Here is a 16,619-nt window from a genome sequence, read left to right as displayed (position 1 = left end):
ACAGCGGTGTTTCGCTCTGTGTGAACGAACAATGGCGGAGAATTGGCGAACGACTGCTGCGGTGTTAATGTGGTGTTACCTACAGCTCATAGTGCTGATCTGGACTGGAAGTTGTGTCGCGATTCTGCCTTCTCACAGCGCGAGACAGGTTCGTGGATCTGAGTGTCGCCATTTCCGCTTCGATACGTGTATCGTTACAGCCCTAATACAGTATAAACATGATGAAATGAACAGAGAAACGGCTCTAGACTAACTGTGACCTTCCTTCCTTTCCTCTCAGGTGGCAAAGGTCTTTTGGACGTGCAGCCTCACTGGGTGTCGGCGTTGTCGTGGCCTAAAGAAGAGGTAGAGTCTTTGTGGTGCGGGGAACCCAAAGACATGTTGCTGGTGGGTCGAATGGATGGATCTCTGGGCCTTATCGAGGTGCTGGATACCTCCACTATGCACCGCACCGAGCTGGAGCACTGCTACAGAAAAGACGGTATGAAGATTAAATCTCTGTCTCTAAAATCTGTGATAATCGTGCACACGTCTAACAAAGTGATGTTCCTCCTCTCAGTGGCAGTGATGCACATCGCCTGGTACAGTGAAGACCAGCCTTTTGCTGTGGGCTACGCAGATGGCAAGCTGCTAATTGGATCCAAAGAGCCCCTAGAAAAAGGAGCCATCGTGGTCATCGATGCACACAAGGTAAACTAGTCCCACATGAATAAAGATTAATTCGTTTTTTATTTCTCTGTACTGAATCTCTCTGCGTGTTGCATCCACAGGAGTCGATCTCCAGTATGAAATGGAGTCCTACCGGTCGGATCTTGCTGACCTGTGCCAAAGAGGAGACGGTGAAGTTGTGGGCCAGTCCGGATTCTGACTCAGGCTCCGGCTGGCGCTGCCTGCAGAGTCTGAGACACCCCTCCCTGGTTAACGGTGTGGCCTGGTGCAGCCTGCCCGGACATGGCCCGAAGCCCCTCAGCATGTTCGCCATGTAGGTGTTCCTCAGTGACAGTTTACGGCCTGTTCTCATTACCTCAACGAGTTCCAGTCTAAACAACTCAATATGAACATTTTGATCAGCTGCAATCTGCAGGAACATTTTCATTCTGAGGTTGATTTATATCCGTAGAAGAATATCTTAGGGTTTATTGTGTTTCTGTGTTTTTCAGATGCTGTCAGAACGGCCTGGTGTCCGTCTGGACCGTCCCTCAAGACATCTCTAAATTCCCAGAATCCTCTCTGTCTGAGTCAGAGGGATGGTGGGAGCACGAAGCCAAACCTAAATTCATGGTACTTGAATCAGTCACTACTCATGCTCATGGCATTGTATGATTAGATGAGATATAATAAAACAAGCCTTCATTAATCCTTAGAGGAAAATGCAGATGTCATAGCAGCAACAGCAACAATGAGAATGAAACACAGAACAGATGCAGCTAACTAGGCTTTCCCCCCTTCAAGTGTTTCCCTGCAGCACCTCGCTTCACCTCCTTTGCCTCCTGCATCAGTGGGCTTCTTTTTCTATTGCAGTGTTTCTATTGTGTATCCACGGTTGTTCACATTGTTCCACCGTTACCTGGGAATGGTGACCGGGGAAAACAATGCCTCATCCTGTTTTTGTGACATGATGAAGTGCTTCCTTTGTGACGTAATTCGTCCTCGTTTTTCCCAGAAATGTTGAGCCCGGATGCTGACTGAATATCATGCTGAAAGAGAAGTTTACAGGGAAACAATCTATAAGTGGATGGTGTCATTTATCTATAGACTTTACACTATGACGTCAGTATTTACCTCAGAATGAGACGTTAAAGCTAAAAAGACAAAGATGGAGTAACTGCTTGTAAGATTCAGAGCAGTTTATCACGCCACGTATTCCTTCTGTACGTACACAGAGTCCGAGGAGAGATGACAAAATCTGTTTCAGTAAAGACGGTGCGCTGTTTGATTTACATGCTGTCACTGTGCTGCAGTCTTCCCGGTGGTCAGCAGATGGAGCGGTTTGTGTTTTCCAGCTGAAGGGTCACATCACTCCAGTAAGAACGTTGGCCTTCAGCCCCGACGGTCTGGCTCTGGCATCTGGAGGAGTGGGAGGCCTCATGAACATCTGGTCCCTGCGGGTAAGACACACTCACACTCACACACACACACACACACACACACACACAGATGGAGGTGAAAACACCCACACAGGATCTATAGAAGTACAGCAGGTTCAACACAGGTAAACAGATGTATGAGAAGCTCAAACTGAACAAATGATTCATCACACACTCGTCTTACTGACAGTTGTAGCTCACTCCGTTGTTTACTGTCACACTGAATGCCTTCCACTGCGTGTGTGTGTGTCTGTGTGTGTGTGTGTGTGTGTGTGTGTGTGTGTGTGTGTGTGTGTGTGTCCAACAGGATGGCTCAGTCCTCCAGACAGTGGTAGCCGGTTCAGGGGCGATCCAGAACATAGTCTGGATCCCAGATGTGGGAGTCGCCGTCTGCTCCAACAGGTCAAAGGTGAGACATCTTGACCTGACTCATGTGCTTCTAGCTGCATCACCTAAACTAAATTAATGTCTATTTACTCTCTGGTCTGCTTCATTTCCAGGATGTGCTGGTTGTGAACTGTTCCAAAGAGTTCATGGCGTCCAACCATGTGCTGGCTACTTGCCGCACAGCTCTGAAGAAGCAGGGCGTCGTCGGCCTCAACATGGCGCCCTGCATGAGGGCCTTCCTGGAGAGGCTGCCCGTCATGCTGCAGGAGCAGTACGCCTACGAGAAGGTACTGAGACATTCAATCTGACCTGATTCAGGCCAAATGGATAGAAATCTAGTGGAATATTCCAGACGCATCTGGCAAAGCAAATGAGCTAACGAGCTACAGAGATAAAGTGTATGTGTACGTCCTCTTCTGTGGTAAGAGATGTAGTACTAACATGTTTAGAATGAAGTTTAAATGTGTGAGACTGAATGTGACGACCTGATGCTGCTTCTCTGAGGGCTGTTGAAGGTCATTATGGGTCAGTCGAGGCGACCTGAGAAAAGACGAAACAACAGATTGAGGATGATGTCATCTTCGTGTTTGCTGATTGTCTTTTTCTTCTTTCCTTCCAGCCTCACGTAGTTTGCGGCGAGCAGCTCGTCCACAGCCCCTACATGCAGTGCCTGGCCTCCCTTGCTGTCGGTCTCCACCTGGACCAGCTCCTCTGCCGCCCCCCCCGTCCCGCCGCCCCTCCGACACTGCCCTCCAGAGTCCGGCATGGCCGTGTGGTGTGCCAGCGAGTGGGCCTGGCTGGACTGCTTTTCTACTACAGTCAAAGCGGCGGAGGCCCTCGCTCGAGGCGCCACCTTCCCAGAGTCGTTCTCTGTTCCCGACCTGGAGCCGGTGCCTAAAGATGAAATGTCTCTGCTGATGGTGAGGGAGGCTTCTGCTGCTGCTTCAACTGCTGGAACTGACATTTATAATAAAATGAACACCTACTGTTGCGTGTAATAACAGTCTCTGTCTGTTTGTCCAGGACAACAGTAAATGGGGTTCTGGGATGGATGAGCAGATCATGTCCTGGGCCACCTCCAGACCAGAGGTAATTTAGACTGATACCTGGATTAACTTTAATAAATGGTTTCTCTCCGTTCATCCTCCTCACACAGTCAGAACTGCTATTTTAAATCGTTTTGATTTTTGGTCTTTTCTTGCAGGACTGGCACCTCGGGGGGAAGTGTGATGTGTATCTGTGGGGCGCAGGGCGACACGGGCAGCTGGCAGAAGCTGGCAGAAACATCCTGGTGCCGACCACCGCCCCGTCCTTCTCTCAGGCACAACAGGTACACACATACCTGTTCAATACCATCCAGTAGCCTGTAATCACATCCAGTCACACCACATGAGACCCAAGGACACATGAAATATTATAAAGCTTTAATACAAAAGTAGGACATGCGTATTTGTACATAAAGAAATCGAAGAAATCAAATTTGCTGTTTTGATTCTGATATTTTTTTGATAACTGGAGTTTGAATTGTGATCAAACTGCAGTTTTTGTACAGAAGCTTATTAACCAACTTCACGTCTGCTCTCCTCCGTCAGGTGGTGTGTGGTCAGAACTGCACCTTTGTGATCCAGCCCAACGGGACGGTGCTGGCCTGCGGGGAGGGCAGCTACGGCCGCCTGGGGCAGGGCAACTCTGACGACCTGCACGTTCTCACCGTCATCTCGGCTCTTCAAGGTGAAGCTGAAACATCTGTCGTTCTTACCAAACACACTGACGGGGATTCAAGTCTGATCGCATCGTATCCAATCAGAATCCTTTTGTTTCTCTTACTGTAATCAGACTTGATTAGTTGAGAGGAACATGAGTGGTCAGAGAGGAAATGAGACGAACAGCAGAAAATATGAAATCTTGATTAAATAATCATCTGACACGTGGAAATAACAACTCATGCCTCCTGATTGTACTGAAGAGGTCCAGATGCAGAACTGTGACGTTGATAAAAGCCTAAAATATAAGTTTTATATGCATTAAAATGTACAAACAAGGAGTTTCTTTTACTTAAAATCAAATGATCTCTGACTGACAGTAGACAGTGGCTTTCAGAGAACACACAAGACAACAACCAACATTTTGTGACACCTGTGATGTTTGTTATTTTAACCTTCAGCACCTTCTCTAACACCTGTAATGTTTCCGTACTTTCACCCTGACCGTCGTCTCCTCGTCCCTCAGGTTTCGTTGTGACTCAGCTGGTGACATCGTGTGGCAGCGACGGTCACTCCATGGCTCTGACGGAGAGCGGGGAGGTCTTCAGCTGGGGGGACGGCGACTACGGAAAGCTGGGCCACGGGAACAGCGACCGCCAGCGCCGCCCGAGACAGATTGAAGCGCTGCAGGGAGAGGAGGTGGTGCAGGTCAGTCTGAACCTCCTCAGGTTTAACTTGTGTGGATTAACATCTATTTTACATTTTCGTTTCTTTCTGACTCTGGGTTACTAACTCTGCTCTGTTTCCTCCAGATGTCCTGCGGGTTCAAACACTCTGCCGTCGTCACAGCTGATGGAAAACTCTTCACTTTCGGTAACGGTGATTACGGCCGACTGGGTTTGGGAAACACATCGAACAAGAAGCTGCCAGAGAAGGTCACGGCTCTGGAGGGATATCAAGTCGGACAGGTAGGAATGAACTAGATTAGAGCTGACTAAATGAAAAAGGCGACGGGTGATGATGAGTTTGAGTGTCACAGTTACTGTTGGCATGAATCTTTTGACTGTGTTTGAGGCTGATGTAGAAAACAGATGATTGAAGATGTCTCAGAGTTTTTGTCGTCATGTGTTCCTCTTCAGGTGGCTTGTGGTCTGAACCACACGTTAGTCGTCTCTGCTGACGGGATGATGGTTTGGGCTTTTGGTGATGGAGATTATGGAAAACTGGGACTCGGAAATTCCACGGCGAAGTCGTCCCCTCAGGTGAGGCCCACGTCTCACCTTTGAAACTGATTTCACATGATGTTGTCATTGTGTGAATCTAATAAAGGTTTATTTTAACATTTTAATTCCTCAGAAAGTGGACGTGCTGTGTGGAATCAACATCAGCAAAGTGGCCTGTGGGACTCAGTTTTCTGTGGCTTTAACTAAAGATGGACGAGTTTTCACGTTCGGTCAAGGTGCGTTTGGTTTCATGTTTATTGTTTGTGATCTGATTTTTAACGTGAACAACAACAAACCAACTGGCAGAAAATTAATCAGCTTCTTTTTTGATGATTGATAAATAAATTATCTATTATTTTTAAACAAATGCGGCAAATGTTTCATAGTTTCAGCTCCTCAAATGTGATGATTTGTTTTTTGTTTTACATTAAAGTAAACAGAATATTTCAGATTGTTTTCACTGATTTCTGATAGTTTACAGACTTAACAATGAATAAAGAAATTATTTGTAATCAGCAGATGAATCAATGATGAAAGGAGTCATTAGTTGTTGTTCTACTTTTGTAGAAAAATGTATTCATGGTTGCGGTTGAACAGTTTTGGTTCTTCAATCATAAACATTAATGATCTAAAACTTTTTGTCCTGCAGAAGAAAATACAGCTGCAGTATTTTCACAATAAAGTTCATGTTAAGATCATTTGAGTTGTTTTTTTTCTTTGTCACATCGTTCACATATTTGTTTTCCTTCCTGCTGCAGACCGCCTAATTGGCCTCCCTGAAGGCCGAGCCAGGAACCACAACCGGCCCCAGCAGGTGCCGGCTCTGTCAGGGATCCACATCCAGGATGTGGCTGTGGGAGCTGAACACACTCTGGTGCTCTCCTCCACAGGAGACGTTTACACCTGGGGCAGCAACTCAGAGGGACAGGTAACCTGCTGACACGCACCGACGCCCCACTGAGAGACTGTCAGTCAGTCTGATTGATAATATTAATATTACAGAACAAAACAGAGAGAAACTGTCAATAACAATAATGACAGAATGAGGAGACTCTGTTGATAACCGTCCTCATCGTCGGATCTGGAAATAATGAATTTCAGAGAATTCAGATCCACAATCTGAGTTTAAAATGTGTTTCATGTTGTTGTTTAAAAGTGAAATAAAGGAACACACCGACATACACGCTTTGTACGAAGACAAAGACGAGCACACAGAAAAGCTACTAGTTTTTAGAAATACTTACATCTTTATTCTTTTCATCCCCTCGGGGTATGTACAGTCTGTTACATATGCTTATATTCCTGTTTGTTTTACCGCTTTTCCATCAACATTAGCAGATCCACACAGGTTTAAAATGCTATAAATCATCTATTTATTTTTTGTCTGAAGCGTCACATTGTACGTCACACATGTGCTGGAAACAGCTGTAACAGAAGAGAAAACAACATTGTGAAAGTCTGTTAAACGTTGGATAAATTATTTTTAGTGTCACGGCCCACGAGACACGACTCGACTCACTGTCATAATTTGAGCCATTCTGTCCAATAACATCTGGAATGTCTAGAAGAGCTTGATGATTAAATTATTTTATCCTCCTTCAAGTTAGCCAAGCGCTAAACCAGAAGTTATCTGGCTTTGTCAGCGATCCAGTTATTTTTTTATAGCCAGGAAGTCACTTTTTGGCTTTAAAACACCACCGAGCAGCTTCATAGTAATAACCTCGGCTCCACCTCCAACACTGTGTCCAGAAATAAAACATCCCAAATTCCTTCTTTACTTCTGTGCCACCACCGGATGTTGATACACATCATCACTTCACCGGCGACATTTAGCGCGTTCACCCGGGTCTTCCGTTTAGATCAAAGATGAACCGAGGTGAAAAACATCCGTGTCGTCTGCAGAGTCAACTGACCCGGGTGTAAATGCAGAGCTGACACATTCCCATTGCACACAAAAGACTGATTTTAGTGGGATTAAGTGGGATTAGGGTGAGGCGGTCCTCATTGTGTTGACGGTCATGTGTTGTTCTAAATTGATTGTTTAAAATCTTTTTACATTTAAAAACATTTTACAAATAATCCTGCAAAATGATCTGAAAGAATTTGCTCAGAAATCGATCGTCAGAAAATGAATCGGCTACAATTTACGTAATGATTGATCAAAAAGAATGAATGAATTCATGTTTAAGTTCTGTTGATATGATTTAATTAATGTTTATTTGTTTGTGTTTGTGTTTGTGTGCTGTAGCTTGGTTTGGGTCACACCAACCACGTTAGAGAACCCACAGTGGTGACGATGCTGCAGGGAAAACACATCCACCAGATCTCTGCAGGACGCTGCCACAGTGCTGCATGGACGGCTCCCTCTGTGCCGCCGCGAGCCCCAGGTGAGACACACACACACACACACACACACACACACACACACACACACACACACGTCCTAACATGCCACAGGATGCCTGATGGGCGACACTTTATCCCGCGGGTCAGATTTCCTGCAGTGCTGCTGGAACGTGGAGTTACAGTAAATACCAGACTCGTTGTTGTCAGATGAAGCAGCGGATTGTTGGTGAACAAACGCTGAGGAATGTCATGTAAAGGAGTTAAAAAGAGATAAAAATACACTATCAGCCAAACAACTGTTTTAATGGACAGGAAAACTGAAAACATCTGTGAATACCTCATCAACTGAGATGGAGCTCTGGATGGCCGCCACTCGCCATAAAGCACAAACATATGTTGTTGTTAAATGTTTACGACTTGTATGTACGCAGTTTTATTTAAGTTCAAAGGGGTAAAAACCAGAACGCCTAAAGAAACAAAACAACATAACAAAACAGTGTTCCAGAAGAGAGGAGCAAAGATCCCTGTTGTAGCGTACGTAACATGTTGTTACAGTTTTAATATCCATACAAACACATCTGTACATGTACACATGTTACTGTTCATAAATACACGTCTGCACCAATCCACCTCAGATATACACAAAAGCTTATACAGAAACATATACACGCTCTCATATGTAGTTATTATATGAAGACAAAGAAAAAAAGAAGAAGAAACTGTAATCAGGAACAAGGAAAGTTAGAGTTGTTACAAAAAACACTCACAATAAATTGGTTAATTTCATTATTCAGGATTGAACAGTTTGAGAAGGCTGTCAAACTTTTTTTTAAGAATGTTGTGATGATTATCGGGATAAAATAAGGACTAATAATCATGTTTGACAGGATAATCAGGACATGTCGTCATATTCCTAAATATAAAACATTTTCTGGTTTGTGACCACAGTTTGTAGAATTCCGTATGATTTGTGGCAGCAACTCATCAAGTTGAATTTGTTTACATTTATAAATTGAAATAATATTTGTATCACTTCATCTTTGTACAGTACCGACCTCTTTCCCCTCCTTTAACACCTCCCTCCTCTCTCCTCTCTCTTCTCCTCCTCAGGCTCATCAGTTCCTCTCCAGCTGGGTCTTCCTGTGGCGGTGCCGCCTCAGTACAACGGGCTGAAGGAGGTCAGCATCGAGGCGGTCCGGGCTCGCCTGCGACTCCTCTACCACTTCTCCGACCTCATGTACTCATCGTGGAGGCTGCTCAACCTCAGCCCCAACAACCAGGTCGGCACAGAACCAGAACACTGAAAGAAACGTCTAACTCCACTCTGATGAATATGAATTCTAGTTGTGGAGCTTCAGCTGTAGAAAAGGAAAATATTCAAAGTTAAGATTCCACAGAAAAACACACAGAGGTCGTAAATGAAACCTTCTTCAGGCTGTAGATGAAGATTAAACATGAAGAGATCAGAATGTTTCATGTGACGTCTGACTGCAGGGAGCAAACTGCTGCATCACACACTGTCCCACAGTAATGATGAATGTAACTGTCCCTCTGCAGAGCTGTACATCCCACTACAACGCTGGTACCTGGGGGATCGTTCAGGGCCAGTTGAGGCCCCTGTTGGCCCCCAGAGTCTACACTCTGCCCATGGTGCGCTCCATCGGCAAGACCATGGTGCAGGGGAAGAACTACGGCCCCCAGATCACCGTCAAACGGATCTCCACACGGTCAGTTTTTCATCTTCTTACTCAAGTTTTTAAGATTTACGTATTTTTGCACAAACCTGTGACATGTAGTTTGTCATGTTTATTGTGTTTAACTTACAATTCTGTATTCTTTATCTGTCTGTAACTGCGTGCAGGGGTCGGAAGTGTAAACCCATCTTCGTGCAGATCGCTCGTCAGGTTGTGAAGCTGAACGCCTCGGACCTCCGGCTGCCCTCGAGGGCCTGGAAGGTCAAACTGGTGGGAGAGGGCGCTGACGACGCAGGGGGCGTGTTCGATGACACCATCACAGAGATGTGTCAGGTGTGTTCATGTTCTTTAAAGTGATTCTTAGTCATTCAGCAGGTCACAGCTGTCGTCTGACACAGTTATATTTCTGTGTTTGCAGGAGTTGGAGACGGGCGTGGTCGACCTGCTCATCCCCTCCCCCAACGCCACCGCAGAGGTCGGGTACAACCGAGACAGGTGAGCAGAAACAGGAAGGAGCAGTCAAGCTTTTCTCCATCGTCTCTGACTGAATCGATCTTTAATCGATGCAAAGAGAAACTTTTATTAATGTTTAAGTTCACATCAGTCTCTTCACTAAGCTTTCAAAGATGGCGTCTGTTCAATAACAGCAGAACAATATCTTCTAAAAAACCTGTCCATTTAATTTTGCTCTCTTCATCCTCATCATCCTCTCAAACCTGCATTCAGCTCCATCACCGATCGTCTCACCTTTATCTTAAACTCATCATTTAAACAACATCTGTGTCTGTTCTGATCTGCGCAGGTTCCTCCTCAACCCGTCGGCGTGCATGGACGAGCACATGCTGCAGTTCAAGTTCCTGGGCATCCTGATGGGCGTGGCCATCCGCACCAAGAAGCCCCTGGACCTGCACCTGGCCCCCCTGGTGTGGAAACAGCTGTGCTGCATCCCTCTGCAGCTGGAGGACCTGGAGGAAGTCGACCTGCTTTATGTGCAGACGCTCAAAAGCATTCTTCACATTGAAGACAGCGGCATCACCGAGGATAATTTCCATGAGGTGGGAAAAACGTTTTGATTGAGATTTCTGGTGTTGGTTTGGTTTATTTATTAATATTTTATTATATTCTTTGTTTAATGGAAGCTGTGAGTTCATGTTGTTCTACATTGTGAAACTGATAAAACATGTTGTACAGTAAATGTCTTCGAGCTGTTGAGTTTTATCTTTACTGGAGAGTTTATTTAATTGAAAGAAGAGAAAAGAACGACAAAGAAGATGTTTTCTCTCTTCCCTCCACTGACTTCTGGAGGAGTTTGACTCTGGCAGCGTTCTCCTGCTGTCGATCTGATTGGCTGTGATAGACGGTGACAGACAGACGATTCATCCAATCACCTGCCAAGTGTTGTTTTTAAATGGCTGCACCTTTACGGATGGTTCTGTGTAACAAACTGTCTTGGTTCTGATGATGATTAGCTGTCGAGATGTAAGTGGTGGATTCTTACAGCTGCTGACTTGATATTTTTACTTAATTTAAATACAACTCCATGATAATCTTTGTGAATTAGCTCCAACGTTTCTCAGTCTCATCTGAACTTGTTTCCATGTTTCTGTTGCTGTATTTCATGGATGTCGGTCGGCAGGTGTTGGAAGATTCTCAGTTCTTCCTACAAAAAGTCTGATAAGTCGATTGTTTTTGTAAACCTGGAATCTGCCTCAGATAAAAACTAACTTTAAATCTCTGAAGAATTCAGAAGTCTGGAACCAGAATACACGTTGAGGAAACATCTCCTCTGCCAGGGAGTCATAAAGCCCGACTGAAAGACCACAGAGGCCGATATATTATCTTAATATAATGACGTGTGTCGACTGATAAGTAACAAAAATGTCATGACAGAGATTCAGAAACAAGAACCTTAAAGGTCATTTAGAAACAGAGGATCCATTACAGAGTTTCTCCACCAGAGAGCACCGACCAGTTTATTCATTATTGTAAAATGTTCCACTGCAGGTCGTTATCAAAACTGTGTAACAGACGAACTTTAGGGATCTTATCTCACACACGTCAGCCAGAATAAAGAATAAATACTTCAGTATGAACTGTACGGTAGAGTTATAGTCATATAGTCGTTGTAAAAGTCGTCATATTTAGAGATTAATTCTCGTAAATGTGAATATTTTCTGGTTTCTTTCCTCTGTGACAGTAAACTGAACGTCGACGAGTTGATGATGAAACAAGATGTTTGAAGCCAAAACACGGATTTTTGGTATTTTATAATATGAGAAAATAATCGTCAAATGTATCAATAATGACAACAATCATTAGTTGCAGCTGCAGGGATGTCGACCAACCACAGACTCTGGTAGAAGTAGAAGTAAAAGTAATAGAGTACAGCCTCTGTAATGTACTCAGAGTATCACAGTGAAAGTATTAGTACTTGGTTACTTTCCACGTCTGTGTTGAGGGTTATTAACAGAGAGTGACATCACAGAACTGATCTGATTGTATAAACTAAGATGATCTCGTCTCTCATGTTAGAAACCCGCTGAGAAGTCAAACATGGAGGTGAGATTTACAGCCGGGATGTAAACTGGAGACTTTTACTGCGTATAAAAACTGAACCAGCGTCATTCCACATCCTTTACGGCTCAGCAGTAAATACCAGTTACCTTCACATCCTCACCTGCTGCAGATCACAGCGTCATCACTCTGTCTTTAACATTAATCTCCAAAGACTCTCAGGATGTCTGATAATTGTTTTGGCGTTGCGGGCGGCGTGTTTACGTCTCCTCGGCCATGTGAACGCGTGACTCAGCAGGATCTCACAGATAATAAGCAGCCAGCTCGCGGCCTCGTCAGCCTGTTTTTATTCCCACAGACGGACCGAAAGTGTCACAACCCAAAACAAACTTCTAATGATGTCACATACCATCACCGCGCCACACCCGGCAGTGACACGCTGTGATTTATAGAAGGTTCATCCTATTTACGGCCAGCAGAGTTGAACGGTAACCCTGAGTCGGGGACAGTGGATGCGGCTGTGAGCAGGGTGCTGTGGGGGGGCTTTGCTCTCGGTGCTGGTACACTCTGTTCTTTCCCAGCGCTGATAAAACATCAGCACGTCTGTGGCTCTGCTCATTACTGACACAGACCACACACCCCTCCCACCACACCCAGAAAAAACCCCACAGCGAGGCTGGCGCGAGCAGCCGAAAGCGTCCCGGAGCCCCTCTTCTGTCCAAACAACCTCACACAACCCCCGCTCTGTAAAGCCCCGCTCTGCAGGAATGCCAGGGCCGCTGTTGATGCAGCATATCCTGCCAGGCGGAGCGTTGGCCGCGCTCCCAGCCCACAGCGGAGGGGAGGGTGGTGTCGGAGCCACAACACTGCACGGCCGCCTCCGTCAGCCAGGCCGGGGGAGGAGAGGAAGGGGCTGCATCTGCTGCTCTGGCAAGAGAGGACGGAGAGAAAGAATCTCCTGTTCGCCTTTTCTGCTGCTTTGACTCGATGTCAGACGAGCGACATTAAAACCTGTCGGTGCTTCATCGATCAAGAGAATAAATGAACAGATCGGTTCAGCGCTTGTAACCGATCGGTTTGCATTATTATTAATCCAAAGGAAAACTCTCACTGGAGCAGCAAATACAATAAAACAGTTCTGAGAATAAATGTTCTGATTAATTATTCATAAAAACAGTCTGAACAACTTCATGTAACGTTCACGGTTCACTGACTCGTTCTGTCTGATGGAGAGAACAAAATCTCTGTGACCGCAAGAAAACAACAGCTGACGGTTTATGTTTCATTAAGAAGAATTATGGATTTGGCAGACTTGTTTATTCTGTAACTCCTTCAGAGACGTGTTTCTTCTAGAGATAACTGGGCTGGTTGTCTCTCCATGATGGTGTGAAACAGCAGTACAGTCACATTCACTTGTTGATCGGATGTTTCTGTGTTCGTTCTGCAGATGATTCCTCTGGATTCGTTTGTCGGGCAGAGTGCAGACGGGAAGATGGTGCCCATCATCCCCGGAGGAAACAGCATCCCGCTCACCTTCTCCAACAGGAAGGAGTACGTGGAGCGAGCCATCGAGTACCGGCTGCACGAGATCGATCGACAGGTACGACAGAACCTCACCTGACCTGAGAGCTGCGGAGATGAGAGGTCGCTGCGCTGCGAGATTATTACTGAGGATCAGATTCAGACGTGAGATCAGAGTCTCGGATTTCATCGTCTCGTCTGACGGATGAATCTGATCCTGCAGCAGACTGAACTGCAGCTCCGTGGTGTCATCTCGTTGTTGTCGTTTAGATAAAGTACAGAAAGACGTTATCTGACAGAAATGTCTCTGGTTTAAAGGGTCAGTTCACTCAAAATACAAAAACCTGTTTCTCAGTTGACCTCGTCTAATATAATTGAGATTAGTTGGCGTTAATGTAAATGTAGATGTTCATATCTAGCAAAATCTGCTGAGGAAGATTAAATAATGTGATTAAAAGCTGCTAAATGAACGTTGATGTGAGAAGAAGAGTCATTAAAACTCTCAAACAGACCTCATCAGAAACGCTAACAGAAGCTGTTCGTTCTGTGAAGTTTTTGGTTTTTCGATGATATCCGCTGAGTGTGAAGACCGGAGCTGGAAGAAAAGTAGATTCACTCATTAGTAGATCAGAGTTAAACATTTAGGAGCCACTGAAATTGAATGTATTAATTAAAATGATCATTAAAGCAGCGTTTCTTCATTTCAGTGTATTAAAGTTCCCTGCTGAGTTTTTCTGCAGGCAGCAGATTTTACTGAAACATGTTTAAATCTTCGATGTCTCAATAACTGGAACACTTTAACGTCCTCATGAAACGACCTCCGAGGAAACTGTTGTGAACATTTTGAAACTGAATTGTAGAGATTAATGTTTCCTTCCTGGCAGAGTGTTAACTGTAGATCACTGGAATCACTAAATAAAACTTCTCTTCAAACATTTTATAGCCCAGTAATAAATGTTTCTGATAACGTTGACGTTGAAACTTTAAATTAAAACCAGAGCCGACACTGTCTCGACTTTCGAGCATCTTATTCTGACAAAAATAAATACAAGTTTTCACTACAGTATAAATCAGACAACATAAATGAGAATCTCAGATAGTAGCGACGCCTCAGACACGTTTCTGATCCGCTTTAGCACAAATGGAACCAAAACTATCTGAGCGACTGGAGTTCATTTCAACATAAGATCTTTGTAACTTTAATCAGACTGAGGCGTCCGACATGAATCCTCTCCTCTTCTTCTGTGCTCGTCTCTCAGGTGGCGGCGGTGCGTGAGGGCATGTCGTGGATCGTCCCGGTGCCGCTGCTCTCTCTGCTGACGGCCAAGCAGCTGGAGCAGATGGTGTGCGGGATGCCGGAGATCTGCTGCGACGTGCTGAAGAAGGTGGTGCGCTACAGAGAGGTGGACGAGCAGCACTCGCTGGTGCAGTGGTTCTGGCAGACCCTGGAGGAGTTCTCCAACGAGGAGCGAGTCCTCTTCATGCGCTTCGTCTCCGGACGCTCGAGGCTGCCGGCCAACACGGCCGACATCTCGCAGAGGTTTCAGATCATGAAGGTGGACCGGGTGAGTCCGTCAGGGAGGGGAAACCGGGTCTGACCCGATCTGTTCAAACGAGCCGGGATCAGTACCGTTCACTGGAGGAGGTCATCTCTTCTTTAGGCTGTTAACAGTCAAAAAGGTCTGATTTACTAACAGACTGGACGAGTTCTGAAGGTTTTTTGGGAGAATTTCTGTCATTTTTCTGACTTTAATTATTGGATGGGACCGTTTAGAGTCAGACAGGAATAAAACCAGAGATGTTGCAGCTCAGTTATCAGGATTTTAGTCAATAAAACACCTTCAGTAGTTTCTGAAGTTTCTTTATGCTAAGCTAACGTGAAAATATATCGATCCTCTCCTTCGTCTCTTGGAGAGAAAGCACATTTCTCTGTATTTCCCCAAACTTTGAACTCTTCCCTGATATTTTGCTGGAAACCTCTCAGATAGTGATGCATGATACAGATTATTTTCAGCCGATAGCTCAAAATGACCTGCTTCTAATGACCGAGACGTTACCTGATGTTTGTGCAAACCTGAGATAGTCGAGGCAGAGATTTAGTGGAAGGTGGATGGTTTAATGTTTCAAAGCTTTCATAGGATTTGTTGTGTTTTCTCTGAACCTGGTGGAACATGACTGCAAACTGCACTTGTGTTTTCTTCCTCTAGTTCAGTGATGGAGAATTTTGATCTGGTGTCAGAAATATCGATTAATAGTGATACTGAACATGTGAAACAAACTTTGACGCTCTTATTCAAGACACAGTACACGAGCTGCGTTATATGAATCTTTTAATAAAACCTGATTGTGTATCACAGTTAAATATTCCAGTATTTGATGTGATGGGACGAACACAGATGATTGATTTGTGCCTCTCGGTTGAAGACAAACGTCTGTGTTGTTTCTGTTTCCTCCTCAGCCGTACGACAGCCTCCCGACCTCTCAGACCTGTTTCTTCCAGCTCCGTCTGCCTCCGTACTCCAGCCAGGCCGTCATGGCGGAGCGGCTGCGTTACGCCATCAACAACTGCCGCTCCATCGACATGGACAACTACATGCTCTCCAGAAACGTGGACAACGCCGAGGGCTCCGACACGGACTACTGAAGCGGGCGGTCCTCACGCACACACACACACCAATAAATTATTAAAGCAGGAAGAACCGGGCATGGACCATCAGAACACCACGCACACGGATCGACATCACTGCACCCGTCGTAGGAAACTCCCGAGCAGAACGGCCACTTTTTAAACCATTTTATGTACTTTGAGACGGCACAGGTTTTCATTTCTCCTCGTGGTTTATTAGCAGTTTTTAAACGACACAAAAATCCACACGAGAAGTGCATTTAGTGTTCATTTTCTTTTTCCATTTCTCCACATCCCATTTTCAGGGTTTCTGCATGGAGGTATGTTTATTTGTTTGGAAATGTGTATAGAATATTCAACCGAGTGGTGAGAAGAAAGATTATTGTACATTGTGTAAAATGCTTCATTAGGAAAATGTTTTGCATATTATCCATATTTATTGTTTTCATTGCCGATGCCGAGTTTCCCAAAGCATACACAAAAAAACAACAACAATAAATGCTGCATAATTGATCTGT

The 16,619-nt window shown here is 45.0% G+C and overlaps 1 protein-coding gene across 1 annotated transcript in view; it reads left to right on the top strand.

Annotated features, from left to right (window-relative positions):
* herc1 (HECT and RLD domain containing E3 ubiquitin protein ligase family member 1) overlaps window positions 1-16,614 on the top strand; it is a 61,211-nt gene extending 44,597 nt beyond the window's left edge. Inside the window, 26 exon segments of the mRNA XM_030415066.1 lie at window positions 281-481; window positions 560-690; window positions 771-982; window positions 1,161-1,281; window positions 1,962-2,108; window positions 2,395-2,496; window positions 2,588-2,761; window positions 3,094-3,192; window positions 3,194-3,394; window positions 3,498-3,563; window positions 3,679-3,804; window positions 4,067-4,205; window positions 4,704-4,885; window positions 4,990-5,145; window positions 5,317-5,439; window positions 5,534-5,636; window positions 6,159-6,328; window positions 7,649-7,787; window positions 8,857-9,026; window positions 9,304-9,473; window positions 9,608-9,773; window positions 9,859-9,935; window positions 10,243-10,495; window positions 13,402-13,554; window positions 14,735-15,040; window positions 15,934-16,614. Coding sequence (XP_030270926.1) covers window positions 281-481; window positions 560-690; window positions 771-982; window positions 1,161-1,281; window positions 1,962-2,108; window positions 2,395-2,496; window positions 2,588-2,761; window positions 3,094-3,192; window positions 3,194-3,394; window positions 3,498-3,563; window positions 3,679-3,804; window positions 4,067-4,205; window positions 4,704-4,885; window positions 4,990-5,145; window positions 5,317-5,439; window positions 5,534-5,636; window positions 6,159-6,328; window positions 7,649-7,787; window positions 8,857-9,026; window positions 9,304-9,473; window positions 9,608-9,773; window positions 9,859-9,935; window positions 10,243-10,495; window positions 13,402-13,554; window positions 14,735-15,040; window positions 15,934-16,119 — 4,073 coding nt within the window. The 3' untranslated portion in view covers window positions 16,120-16,614.
* The last annotated feature ends 5 nt before the right edge of the window (window positions 16,615-16,619 follow it).

Source organism: Sparus aurata, chromosome 4, assembly GCF_900880675.1.
Source record: "Sparus aurata chromosome 4, fSpaAur1.1, whole genome shotgun sequence".
In the NCBI taxonomy this organism is placed as follows: domain Eukaryota; kingdom Metazoa; phylum Chordata; class Actinopteri; order Spariformes; family Sparidae; genus Sparus; species Sparus aurata.
The sequence above is the reverse complement of the archived record's forward strand: the minus strand, read 5'-3'. Positions and strand labels throughout refer to the sequence as shown.